The sequence below is a fragment of the Tenrec ecaudatus genome, chromosome 18 (genome assembly GCF_050624435.1).
Source record: "Tenrec ecaudatus isolate mTenEca1 chromosome 18, mTenEca1.hap1, whole genome shotgun sequence".
In the NCBI taxonomy this organism is placed as follows: domain Eukaryota; kingdom Metazoa; phylum Chordata; class Mammalia; order Afrosoricida; family Tenrecidae; genus Tenrec; species Tenrec ecaudatus.
The window spans coordinates 48144097-48157119 of NC_134547.1; the positions used below are offsets into that span (position 1 = coordinate 48144097).

A 13023-nucleotide genomic window follows, 5' to 3' on the forward strand; every position below is an offset into this window, starting at 1 on the left:
TTTGAGAGCTAGGACCCCAGGACAGATCTCCTGAGGGGGCTGGAGGGTGGGGGTGGGGGGGGGCTGCACCAGCTGCTGGGAGGGAGTGACAGCGCAGCAGGGAGGAGAGGTGGCACTTTGAACCCCTGCACTCCTGACCGGCCTCCAGGGCGGCGGGCTTAGGGAGGCCTGTCCTGTCACACTGTCACATTCCAGGCGCAGCCGGGCCCTCCGTTCCTTGGCAACATCCCGAGAATTCAGCCATCCTGCTCGGGTTCCCTTCCCCTCCCCTCCCACTCGCCTGTCTGCAGGGGCGGGAGGCGGAGGCGAGCGAGCGAGAGCTCCATTATAAAAAGCAGCAGAGCTCAGGCGGCACTGAGCGCGGACGCCCGACCCTGGCCGCCAGCCGCGCCCCGCCTGGACTCCCCATCCACCTCCTCAGCCATGACTCTCCTGCCGTGCTCCTGGCTGCTGCGCCTGGCTGTCCTCAGCCATCTGACCGTCCTGCTAGCCGGTGAGTGGGACCTGGACTTGGGCAGGAGCAGGGTGGGGGAGTCTTCAGCCTACCTCCGAGCCCCATTGGGGGCCCTCTGAACCTCGCTGGTGGCCTGAACGCTGACCCTTCTGAGGGACATGCTGGGAGGGTATGGACCTCCCTTCCCGCTGGCCTGATACAGAGCTGCCTCTCTGCCAGATGGATTTACCTCCAGGGGCTGGCACTGCCCAAGCTAGGGAGCAAGGTGGCTACCACAGGCCTGGAGGAGAGGTGGTGTGGATGTGGAGGGGGGGGGGGCGGTCCATGGTGCCTGGTGAGGGAGTCCCCAAGGAAGTTCCTGGTGGGCCTTGGGCCTGTGGGAAGACCTGACAGCCAGTGAGTTGGGCCTTCTCACCCAGGGTTAGTGGGAAACCTGCAGTCCTTGGCCAGGGCCCAGGTAGGGCTTGACTCTACCCTGATTTCAAGGAAGCTGGGGACCCAGGATCAGTGAAGGTCAAGGTCACTGTAGCCCATGCTTCCCCACCACCTTGTGGTCCTCTGAGCCCAGCTCAGCCTCTCACCCTCAGCCCCTGGCTCTCAGGAGTCCGGGACCTGGTAGGGCAATGGGCTGTGTTCCAACTGAGGTTAGTAACAGGGAGCTTAGGGGGCAGCAGGAGAGGGTGAGGCTCATTGAATGGGGTGTAGGGGAGAGGCTCTGGGTGGGCCACCGCACCTCTGGTGACCATCCTGCCTCCCGGTACCAGTCAGCCCCCTCCTCAGAGAGTGCCACAGGCATGTGACAGGTGGAGATACAGGTGGGGGGGAGCGGGGGGAACATGCCTGAGGGTGAGCGAGCACACGTTCCCAACTTCCAGTGGGTCTCGGCTCAGTATGTCTCTCCTGTTGGGGGGGCGGGGTGGGAGTGGGTGGGTAAAAAGGTGGGTGGGGGGCATCGGGACTGTGGAGGTGACTGAGGGCTGGCTCCTTGATGCCTGTCATGGGCCCTGAGGCCCGAGGGACTGTGAGCACTGGACCGGGTCAGGCCGAGGCTGTGACGCCAGGGAGGCAGGTCCTTAACTCTTTGGTGCCAGCTACTGCCCCTGCTGAGAGGGTGAGGGGGCATGCTAAGAAGGTATTTTAGAAAAGGTGGGGGGTGGGTTTCCTTTTACAAAGCTAGTGGGGAGGAGGAGTGCTTAGGTTGTTGAGGGATCTAGGATGGGGATGTGGGGGGGGGTGTGCAGGCCCCTGCCCTAATCGTGGTCCCCAGTGTAGCTGGGAGACAGTTATTCACATGCTTTACACCTCTCTGCACCTCTGTCTTCCGGAGGGCCAGGCTCACCTGGGAGGTGTCACCAGCCACCTGGGAGCTTGGGGAGGTCGGGGGAGGGGCGCAGAGGGGGTGATCCGGAAGTCAGGGAGGGCCCCCAAGGGAGGCTGGGGGCTTCCTGGCCGCTGGCTTGGCTGGTGCAGGGGAGCTGCGTCAGTCCCCACATGTGGGCTTGCAGGCTCTGACAGGCGAAGAGTCTGCGCTTTATATAACAAACCTGCAGCTACAAGTCAGAGCTTGCCTCTGCCAGCACTGACGCACGCCGCCCACTCCCGCCCCAGAAAGAGTGAAAACCTGTTTGGAGCGTTTTTCTCCCCTGAATAGCGCCGGGGGTGGCTGGGCTGGGACGGCTGGGGACAGCGGCAGTGGGGGATGTTCAGATGAGGTAGAACTGGCGGCTTTCTTTCTGGGGACAGGTCTGTGGGCCACGGAGGGCTTCCTGGGAGGGCGCTTTGTTCTTTCCTTCATCCATCCTCTCAGCAAATGTTTAGTGGATGCCTGTTCTGTGCTGGGGGTTGTTCTGGGTGCTAGGGCCACCCACACGAGAGGGAGATAAACCAGAGAGATGTCTATGTGTGTACATGTATGTGTATGTATGCATAAGGGCTATGTATGTACACACACACGTCTTAGTTATCCAGTGCTGCGATGACAGAGACACCACAAGTCGATGCCTTTCACAGTAGCAATGCAGTGTCTCACAGGCTAGGATGCTCGGCCCCTGGATCCATGCTGCTGGCTCCGGAAGGCTTTCTCTTGGTCACCCATCCCCCACCCATCCAATCAATCATTCATCCATTCCCCATACATACATCCACCTACCTATCCCCCCTCCACCCAACCAATCATGCATCTAATCATATTCCATCCATCCATCCATCCATTCCTCATCCTTCCATCTAGGCTGCTGGCTCCAGAAAGACTTTCTCTTGGTCATCCATCCCCCACCCATCCAACGAATCATTCATCCATTCCCCATCCATCCATCTATCCATTCCCTATCCATCCATCCATCCAATGACACATCTATTCATATTCCATCCATCCATCCCTCATCCTTCCATCCAGGCTGTCAGCTCTGGGAAGGCTTTCCCTCAGTCATCCATCCCCTCTCCATCCATCTGTCCATCCATCCATCCCTCATCCTTCCACCCATCTATTCACTAATTTAGCAAATGCTTGTTTGAATTTCTCTTGAGACATTACAAACACCCAGTCCCCTTTGAACTTAACCCTGAGCACATTCTCCCGCAGGTGCTGGTACACAGGTAGGAAAGAGCCCCCTATTGCCAATAAATGAAGCCAGATCACTGTCTATTCAGTCAGCCAGCAAATGCTGATCTTTCCCTAGTACCAGGCCCTGTGCTGGGGGTGGTGAGGCCCCCTGTGGCGAACAAGGCCTGTCTCTACCCGCAGAGGGCCTCCAATTTGATGGGCGGTTAAGACATGCTCATATTTTTCTATGTTGAGCACCTACTGGGTGATGAATCCTGTGCTCAGCGCGCGCACACACACACAATTTGCTCTCCTTAATCCCCAAACTCCCTGATAAGTGTATGTCATCATCCCCATTTAACAAATGCAGAAACTGAGGCTCAGAGAGGTTAAATGACATTTCCAAGGTCACACAGCTGCCCAGTTCTCACCCTGGTCTCCAGATGGCCCCCTGTCCCAGGTCAGGTTAAACACCAAGTCAAAATGTGCAGAGGTTTCCGGGCAAGAGAAACCGCTTCTAACTGCAGGTGGTCAGTGGGGGCGTCTTGGAGGAGGTGCCCGTTAGAGTAATCTTCAAGCACTGCCAAGAGGCCAGCTGGCAGGGAGGAGCAGGAAGGTTGTGGGTAGAGTGGTAGAGGGGAGTCCTGGGCCATTGCTCAGCTGTGTGGTCCCTGGGCCAGCCATTTACACTCTCTGAGCTTTGGGGCCCTGACCTATGGAATGGAGACAGTAGCAGCTGCTCTACAGTGGGGTTGTGAAAGCACATTTTCTATGTCTGGAATGCTCTTTGCTTAGAGTATATATTTTGTTCAGTTTGGGCTAAATGATTCTTTGACATTTTGGATGGATGGATGGTTAGGTGGCTAGATGGGCAGATGGATTAATGGGGTATGGAGAGATGAATGATTGGTTGAATGAATGGGGGAAGGATGGATGGATGGATGATGCATAGATGAGGTAGGAATGGGAAGGGATGGACAGGGCAGGTGGTAGGTGGGTGAATAGAGAGGTGGAACAAGAGAGTGATGAGAGAGGGAGGGAGGTGAGGATGAGTAAGATTTTGACAGATGGGGTAGATAAATGGATGGGTAAAGGAAGGAAGAATAAGTAGACTGAAACGCAGTTCATTCCATGAGTATTGAGTGTCCACCAAGACTAGTGTCTGACCAAGGACACTCAAGCACTGTGGCAGAGGGCAGAGGCTTTGGGGACAGGGCAGTCTGTGGCTGGGGGGGGGGGGGGAGGGTGTCTATGGATGAACTTCCCTGTGTGCCCGCCGACGGCCTTCTGGTCCCCTCCTATCTCCAGGTTTTGCAGGACACCACTACTCTGCCTCCCATCCCTGCCCCCCCCCATGGCAGAGCTACACACCCCATAGCAGGCCTTCCCTGCAGACTCTGAACCCCACTTTTACAAGGCAGTAGGCCAGGCTGAGGAGGAAATGGAGAGAGAAGGAGGGATGGGTGTGGGTGTGTCTAGGGGCACCTGTATGCCTGTGTGCCCATATTTGAGAAGGCGGGGGTGGGGTGGGGTGTTGTGTTTGCATGTCTCGTATGTGTATTTATACATGGGCAATGTGTGTTTGGTGAAACCAAGGGTTCAGATGGGATCCCCAGACCCTGTATGTCTACGCACCATCAGCTTAGTCCCAGACATGCTTCCGTCCTGCAAGTCCTGGGTGCAAAACCCCTCCAGTCTCTCTGGCTTCTACACAATATAACCTTAACCCAGTTCTGAAATGTAGGGGCTTCCTCATGTTCTGCATTGCCCACCCCCCACCTCCCACCAAACACATACCAAACAGCATAGATTTTGCTGGGATTTTTAGGGGAGAGCCAGGGAATGTCTGAAATATAACACAGACATCCTCAAATGTTGATATCACACATGGTAACAAACGTTTCAGTTCTGTAACATCCATTTTTGGTCATTTTACTAGGGGCTCATACAACTCTTATCACAATCCATACATACATCAATTGTGTAAAGCACATCTGTACATTCATTGCCCTCATAGTTCTCAAAACATCTGCTCTCCACCTAAGCCCCTGGCATCAGCTCCTCATTTTGACCCTCCCTCCCCAGATCCCCCTCCCTCATGAACCCTTGATAATTTATAATTGTCATATCTTGCCCTTTTTGACATCTCCCTTCACCCACTTTTCTGTTGTCCGTCCCCCAGGGAGGAGGTTATATGTAGATCTTTGTAATCGCTTCCCCCTTTCCAACCCACCCTCCCTCCACCCTCCCACAATGGCCACTCACACCACTGATCCTGAAGGGGTCATGCGCCCTGGATTCCCTGTGCCAAAACATCCCTTTAGACACCTTGTCTTTCTCAGTGTGGTAACCAGCCACCTGAACATCCCTGCCTAAGCCACCTGACCCCCACCCCATGCCTACACCCAACTCCCCCCACTGGACTTCTGCTCCTCCTTTACCAAAGACCAAACCACACTCACTGCCATCAAGTGGATCCCACTCAGAGTGGCCCCGGAGAACAGACTCAAATGGCCTCTGTGGGTTTCCAAGGCTATAATCTTTTGTGGGAGCAGAAAGCCTCATCAGTCACCTGAGGAGCAGCTGGCGGGTTTGAACCATCCACCTTGAGGTTAGCAGCTAACCCACCATGACACCAGAGCTCCTATTTTACCTTGCTGGGGCTGGGATGGTGTTCCAAATCCCTCCCCACCCCTTCTGCTGGGGCCTGCAGTTCATGGTTCAGTAGCAGCAAAAGGATCGTCCATTCCACAGACCCCCATCTTCCTTAGAAGACCCCTGTACTCACACGTTTGGTTTGTTTGAAACAAACTCGTCTGGCTCGACAGCATTCACGTCCACTTCAGTTTTGCTTTCCCTCCTTGTAGAGCCTCGGACCAGTGGTGAGGTCTGAAGGGCCGGGCGTCTGCAGGGTTTTTAGGATGAGACTCTTATCTCTCTCGTTTTAAACTTTAGCTTTTTGGTTTCTAACGTTTGCTTAGAGATGTATATATTCAAATGTTCCCTTCCATGCTTTCACAGTTTAAAAAGGGTATCACCTGCCCCCGTGTTGGTGGCGGGGTGTGTGTGTGTGAAGTGCGTGTACATGCTGTGGAGTTTTGTTGGCATGTGCGCATGCGTGAGCACCGCACACGGGTGTGTCTGGTGTGTCTCTGAGATCTGGAAGAATCTGTGACTAAGCAGCAGCCCAACAGGGAGGCCTGGGGAGTGTAGGGGTGGGTAAGGGGTGACAGTGGTTGAGCAGGTGAGCTGCTGGAAAAAGCCCCGGTGTGGGGTGGGGCGAGTGGGAGGGGGCTGAACTCAGATCTGGCAGAGAGCCTGCTGGTCCCTGGCTGGTTACATGACCTGACAGGTGACAGCGCCCTCTGCAGCCAACCAACTCCAGTGACGTCATTTTAAAATCGGACCCTTACTATGTGGCAGGCATGGATCCCTGGGGTCAGGGTGGGTTCCGAGTTGGGCGGTTAACCACCAGGTTTACAGTGAAAAGCCACCAGCCGTCCCATGGGGCAAAGATGAGGCTCTCTGCTCTCAGAGATGGGCAGCCTTGGAAACTCATGAGGGCAGTGCCACCTGCCCTGTCGGCTGTCGGAGGGTCACTAGGAGTCAGAGCTGAGTGGACCGCCGTGAGAACGTGTTGGGCTATAAAAACTTCATAAATAAGAGTCACCTCCCCCAAGTTCTATGAAGTAGAAACCATGGCTGCCCGATTTTTCAGGCAGGGAGAGTGAGGCTCAAGGGGCCTCAGGGTGATGGCAGGGCCCGGGATGGGGTGGGCAGTGCCTGATTCTGGCTGGGACAAGCAGGTGCACTGAGCTGGGGCTTCTGGGAACTCAGGTCAGCACCATGGTGTGAAGAAATGCCGCATCACATGCAACAAGATGACGTCCGCCATCCCTGTGGCCAACCTGGTCAGCTATCAACAGAACCACAAATCCTGCGGCCAGCGTGCTATCATGTATGTACTGCTTGCCGGGTCCCAGGACACCCCCATACTCTGTCCACATGCAGCCATACGAGAGCCTCGGCCAATGCCCCTCCTGCTCCTGGCCCACCAGTCAAATCACTGACCGCTAGTCATGTCTTTGCCACGGGGAGCACTGTCTTGAGTGCCCCACTGTGGCTGGGAGTGGGGAGGGGGTGGTTGGGGCAGTCACGGAGGGGTCATTCCTTGCAGGCCGAAGCAATACTTGAACCCACTGGACTTCATGGTGGGTGTGAAACCTGGGGTTCAAGGGCCAGTCCCAGGCTCTGACCCAGCTCTCACCACTGACCACTGGGTGGCCCTTGGGAAAATGGACATAAGTCACGGCTCTAAAGTGCTTAGCTGGACGCCTGGAAGCTACTGATAATCCGAAAGACAGAGATCACAGGCTCCCTTTGGTAGCCGAGAGAAAGGAGGTGCTAACCAGAGTCGGTGGTTCAAACCCACCAGCCACTCCACAGGAAAAACACGAGGCTGTCTGTTCCCACCAAGATGTACAGCCTCAGAAGCCCCATAGATAGGTTCACTAGGAGTTGGGATCGAGTCCATGGTAGTGGAGTTTTCCCGGAGACTTCAAGGAAGGATCAAGCTGAGCCCAGGACCCCTGGAGGTCAAGTACCATCCCTTTGGCTGTTGGACACTCCCTGCCCTTTTGGCGATCCACTGTCCTGGGGTCCTCGTGGGCACCGTCCAATGGCCCAGCCTGAGGTCCTGCCCCAGGACTGGCTTTTGGTAGGGGCCTGGGTGGCAGGAAGTGGCAAGGAGCCACTGCCCAGCTGAAGGAAGTGAGGTACTTCCTCTCCTTGAGGTTGAGTTTCTGAGAGGCAGATGGAGGTGCATACCACCACCACCCCACATCCTACCCCGGCCTCTCGGCTCGGTCCTCAGGGCTCACGTCTGTAAAATGGGGTGAGCTTGGTACAAAGCAAGCAGCATGGGATCAGGCTTTACTACGGGCAAAATGCCCAGCCCAGCTGTGGCACAGGGCAGAAGTCCGCTCTGAGGTAGGACCTGGGCAGGGAACCAGTCCCTGTCTATCACAGCTTCGGGGAAAGCTCAATATTTGGAAAATGGGGTCACGACAGGGCAACCATACAGATGCCTCTAGTTCCCTTGGTGGCCTGGCAGCCCAGGGGCATTCACTGCAGAGCAGGGGTCGGGCCCAGGGGGCAGCCTGGAGCCACACCCCCACAGGTGTCAATGAAGATACTTGTGAGGTTGATTCTTTGCGGAGCGGAGGCCTGACCACCCAGTGCCACGGTTCCTGAGAGGACAGCACTTATGAAGTCACCCCAAATCCGGGACATAACCCAGAGCCTTTGTGGCGATATGATGCCAATGTCCGTGTGGTTCTTGTCCTCGGGCGATGACTCAGTGCTCAGGCTGAGCCAAGGAGGCCTGATGGCATAGCATTATGCTCTGGGCTTCAGTCCCCAAGGTCGGCTCTTCAAAACCAACAGCCGCTGTCCACTCCCATGAGGTGTTACCATCTCGGAGACCCACAGGGGCAGCTCTACCCTGTCCCACAGAGTGACTGTGAGTCCACATGGATGCTTGCACTGTATGACAACATAATAGGATGACCAATTCACACCGGCCAGCCCGAACTTTCCTGGTTTTAAAATCGAAAGTCCCCTGCCCGGAAGGGGCTCAGTCCCAATGTGTTCAGGACAGCCGGTCACCTGACCGTGTCTATTCCCGCTCCTGGGGTCCCTCAGTCTCAGGTGAGGAGACCTGGCAGGTAACAAGCACAGGCAGGGTTTGCAGCCAGGTTTGTCCCCCCTGGCCTGGGGTCTGGACATCAGTGGGTCTCTGTCTCCCTTGTAGTTTGGAGACCCGGAAGCAAAAGTTATTCTGCGCTAATCCCATGGAGAAATGGGTCCAGGAGGCCATGGCGTATCTGGACCGCCGGGCCGGTGTTCTGACCTCCAATGGCGGCACCTTTGAGAAGCAGATCGGTGGCGGGGAGCCCAGGACAACCCTGGCCACCAGGGGAGAGCACCAGTCTGCCCTGTCTGAACCTGAAGTCACCACCCCGGGCAGCCATGGCCTGGAGCTGACGCCTCCTTCCCTGGAGACAGAAAAGGCCTGGGGGATGTCCCCAGACCTGCCCACCGGAGGGGCGGTTGGCTCCTCAGGGACCAGCTCCCCCTCAGTCTCAAAGGCTGAAGCGGAAGGACCTCCAACGGGGCCCGTGGAAACTGAGCTGCTCTCTTGGGTGGCTGCCGTTTCTACCCCTCTCTCCTCCACCGCCTACCAGCCGGGATCAGACCTCCCGGCAGCGGGAAAGGCCCCCCAAGCCCCCCACACCGAGGGCCCCACCATCCAGGGCCCCACCACCGAGGTCTTCCCCACCCAGGGCCCCCCCACCGAGGCCCTCACCTCTTCACACCCAGCCCTGGAGAACACCGTTGGGCTTGGGGGCCAATCTGTGCGGGTTGAGGAGTGGAGCCCCACGCTGGAGAGCGCCCCAGAGTCTAAAAAGATGGGTCCTGGTCCCGCTCACACGGACGCATTTCTGGACTGGGGTCCTGGCAGCATGGCTCACACTTCTGTGGTCCCCGTGTCCTCTGAGGGGGTCCCCAGCAGGGAGCTGGAGGCTGAAGGCAGCTGGACCTCCAACACCGATGAGCCCATTCATGCCACCGTGGATCCCCAAAGGCTGGGTATCCTCATCACTCCAGTCCCCGATGCCCAGGCGGCCACCCGGAGGCAGGCAGTCGGGCTCCTGGCCTTCCTGGGCCTCCTCTTCTGCCTGGGGGTGGCCATGTTCGCCTACCAGAGCCTGCAGGGCTGCTCCCACAAGATGGCGGGAGACATGGTGGAAGGGCTTCGCTATGTCCCCCGGAGCTGTGGCAGTAACTCGTATGTCCTGGTGCCCGTGTGAGTGAGTGTCCACCCACCTACTCCCACTTGTGTAACTCAGACCATTGCCTGGGGTCCCCCATCCTCATCGCCACTCTCATCCAAGGGTCTGGCTGGAGTTGGGCTGCTCAGAGCAGGGAGGTGGGATGGCTTCCGGCTCCCAGTTACACTCCAGGACACCAACCTTGACCGTTCGGAGACTCCCTGGGGATGGGGCATGGCTTCAACAACGCCACACTCCAATGTCCCCGGCTCCAAAAAGTTCCCTCTGCTGCTGGCTGGCTAGAGGCTCCCTTAGATGCTGCCCCAGCTCCAATGAACAGCTATTTATTGAAAGCCCAGCCCCTCAGACCCGTGCCCCCCAAGTGGGGACCACACTCACCCACATCTGACCAATGAGCCTCAGGCCAGGCCCCCACCCCACCCTCCCTCAGACTCGTCCTGTCTCTCTGTCCCCACTGCAGTCGCCAGTGCCCACCCCCACCCCCGGCCACCTGCGGTGCTATCTCTCCCTGTCCCCTGTATAGAACCCACCCCCAAGCCGGGGACACGTCTTTGAAAAATATTTCTGCATGAGGCTAGTGTGGTGTTTTCAGGGTGCATCCCAGTCCAGGCCCCATCCCCCTGTCAGTCGGCGTTGCAGGAGCTGCAAGTCGCATGGCGTCCCTCTTCCTCCTGGTCCTTGTGGGGCATGAGTGTGAAGATTGGCCTCTGAGCCACAGGTCTGCCACCAACCCCACACGGCAGTCACCTGACTGAGTGCCTCTGATTTCCATTTTGGAAGGAAATCATTGGATGAGAGAATGGAGAGGAGATACCCGGTTAAAAAACAAAAGCAAAAATCACACAAGTGTCCCTGACAGGCATAACCAATCGATTCAAATGCCTACTCCTGGAGGTAGCCTCGAAAGAGTACCTTAACCAAGCCATGTTGGTTGGCATGGATTTGGATCCTGTGATCCCAGGATATACCTTGTTGGAAGGGAGTCCACCCTGTGGGCCTCTGAGAGGGGTGACTGGGCTGTGGTCCTGAGGGACCAGGATACCACTTTGGATCCCCCTCCCCCACCCCCAACATGTAAACAAGTCCCCAGCTCTGGCACCTACCAGAGCAGGTAGCTAAGGGAGGAGGGTAGGGCCTTCCGGCTCCCTGGAAGGCTGATGTCTCAGAGGAAGGAGACACAGAACAGCTCAGCGGTGGGGGCTGCTTGTGCAGGGGACCAGCCTCTGTGTCCCCTGATCACACACCCCAGGACCAGCCTCTGCTCTTTGGTCCTGTGGCCTGGCTCCCCCTTCCACTTCTTTTCTTCGTGAAAGCACTGTTCTCTGCATCCAGAATCTTCTCCCTCACCTTGGCCCCTATCTTGGACAGGGCCAGGGATTTCCAGGAGTTTCCAGGAGCTCAGGGAACCTGAAGTTCCCGTCTATGTCTGAAAGGGATGGTGCTGGGAGGGCTGCTGTGACCATGAGTCAGGGGTTCTGTGACTGCTGAGGGCCCAGGAGGGGCCTGGGAGGGGCTGAAGGCTGATTGGGCTGACCACCACCTGGGGGTCAGAGTTGGACCTGCAGACCTTGTCCCCAGGTTCCCTGGTGGCAGCACCCCCATTGCTCTCCAGGGTGACCCTTCCCTCCACCTGGGGATCCTTGTGTGAGCGGGGCCCATGGGTCCCACCCTTAGCAGAGGGACTGATGCTCAGAAGACCTCAGCTCCGGTACATAGAGGAGGGGCCTGCTGCTCTGCCCACTGGTGCACCTGCATCATCACCTGGGCCAGACACAGAGTACTGAGATAGAGTGGTGTCCCCTCAGGAGCCCAGAGGCGGGGAGAGCAGGGCTGAAGGTACTTTGTTCAGGCTCTTCCAGCTTGGGCGATCTTTCAAGGGACGGAGCTCCAGATATGTGAAGGAGAGGCTGGGCCAGCTGGGCTCCTTCCATGGACATCGCTAGTTCCTCAGGATGCGGACGGGACAACAGCTGAGGACTTTGGAAGGAGCTGGTTCACCCTTTTGCTTTTCCAACCCTTATCACCAATGTCTGTGCCATTTTGTATTTTAATAATAAAATTTTAAAGTCTTGTGAATGAAATAATGGTGCTCTTTCTGCAGTAGGTACAGGCAGAGCCTGGTGTCTGACCTGGGGGCCATGCATTGAGAGGTCGGAGGGGCCCAAGTGTCTACAGTCAGCAGAAGGGATGGGGGTAGGGGGGGTTGGGGGTGGGAGTGAGTTGCATTAGGCCCCTGGCCTGGCTCTGCTCACTCTAGTGCAGTGGTTCTCAACCTTCCTAATGCCTCTCATAACACCCGATTCATGACAGTAGCAAAATGACAGTGATGAAGTAACAACATAAATAATTTCATCACTGTCATTTTTCTACTGTTGTGAATCGGGTGTTATGAAAGGGTCATGTGACCCCCAAAGGGGTCGCAACCCACAGGTTGAAAACCGCTGCCCTGGGGTCTTAATTAACGTGCTCTTGTCTACTTCTTGAGGGGCCCTGGAGATACAGAGGTTGTTCATGGGGCTGCTAACTTCAGATAACTAAAGGAAGTTTGAAACCACCAGCTGCTCCTTTGATGCCTATAAAGCATTAGTCTCTGAAACAGGGACAGTTCCACCCCTCCCACAGAGTCGGTATGAGTCGGCATTGACTCAATGGCAGTGAGTATATATGTATGTGTGCATATATATGCCATATATACTCGAGTATAAGCCGGCCCGAATATCAGCCAAGGCACCTAATTTTACCATAAAGACAGCATTTAAAATGTGCTGAAAGGGTGCATAAGCAAATGTTGTGAAGAAAGCTGATGGTGCCCGGCTATCAAAAGAGATAGTATCTGGGTCTTAAAGGCTTGAAGGTGAACAAGCAGCCATCTAGCCTAGAAGCAATAAAACCCATATGGAAGAAGCACACCAGCCTGTGCGATCACGAGGTGCTGAAGGGATCGGTTATCAGGCATCAAAGAACAAAAAATCATATCATTGTGTGCTCACCTCCATGATATGATCGCTGAAGACAAATGGGTGCATAAGCAAATGTAGTGAAGTGTCAAGGAAAGCCAGCCCCTAACACATCATTACGGGTCCGGTAGGCGCGATTGTACGGGTTAAGATATATAAATATTATATTAAAGTCACTGAGAGCATGAGCGATAGAAGAGACATTACAATAATGCA

The 13023-nt window shown here is 56.1% G+C and overlaps 1 protein-coding gene across 1 annotated transcript; it reads left to right on the forward strand.

Annotated features, from left to right (window-relative positions):
* Positions 1-292: 292 nt before the first annotated feature.
* CX3CL1 (C-X3-C motif chemokine ligand 1) lies at positions 293-11918 on the forward strand. The gene is made up of 3 exons (XM_075537362.1): positions 293-493; positions 6834-6954; positions 8809-11918. Exons 1-3 carry the CDS (start codon positions 424-426, stop codon positions 9866-9868), a joined length of 1251 nt encoding a protein of 416 aa, XP_075393477.1. The 5' UTR covers positions 293-423; the 3' UTR covers positions 9869-11918.
* Positions 11919-13023: the final 1105 nt, after the last annotated feature.

Excerpts from the sequence above, each read along its gene's own strand:
- CX3CL1 (XM_075537362.1), top strand. The coding sequence starts at position 424 with ATGACTCTCCTGCCGTGCTCCTGGCTGCTGCGCCTGGCTGTCCTCAGC. Across the intron at positions 494-6,833 it reads TCTGACCGTCCTGCTAGCCG|GTCAGCACCATGGTGTGAAG; the intron begins GTGAGTGGGACC and ends CTGGGAACTCAG. Across the intron at positions 6,955-8,808 it reads TGCGGCCAGCGTGCTATCAT|TTTGGAGACCCGGAAGCAAA; the intron begins GTATGTACTGCT and ends TCTCCCTTGTAG.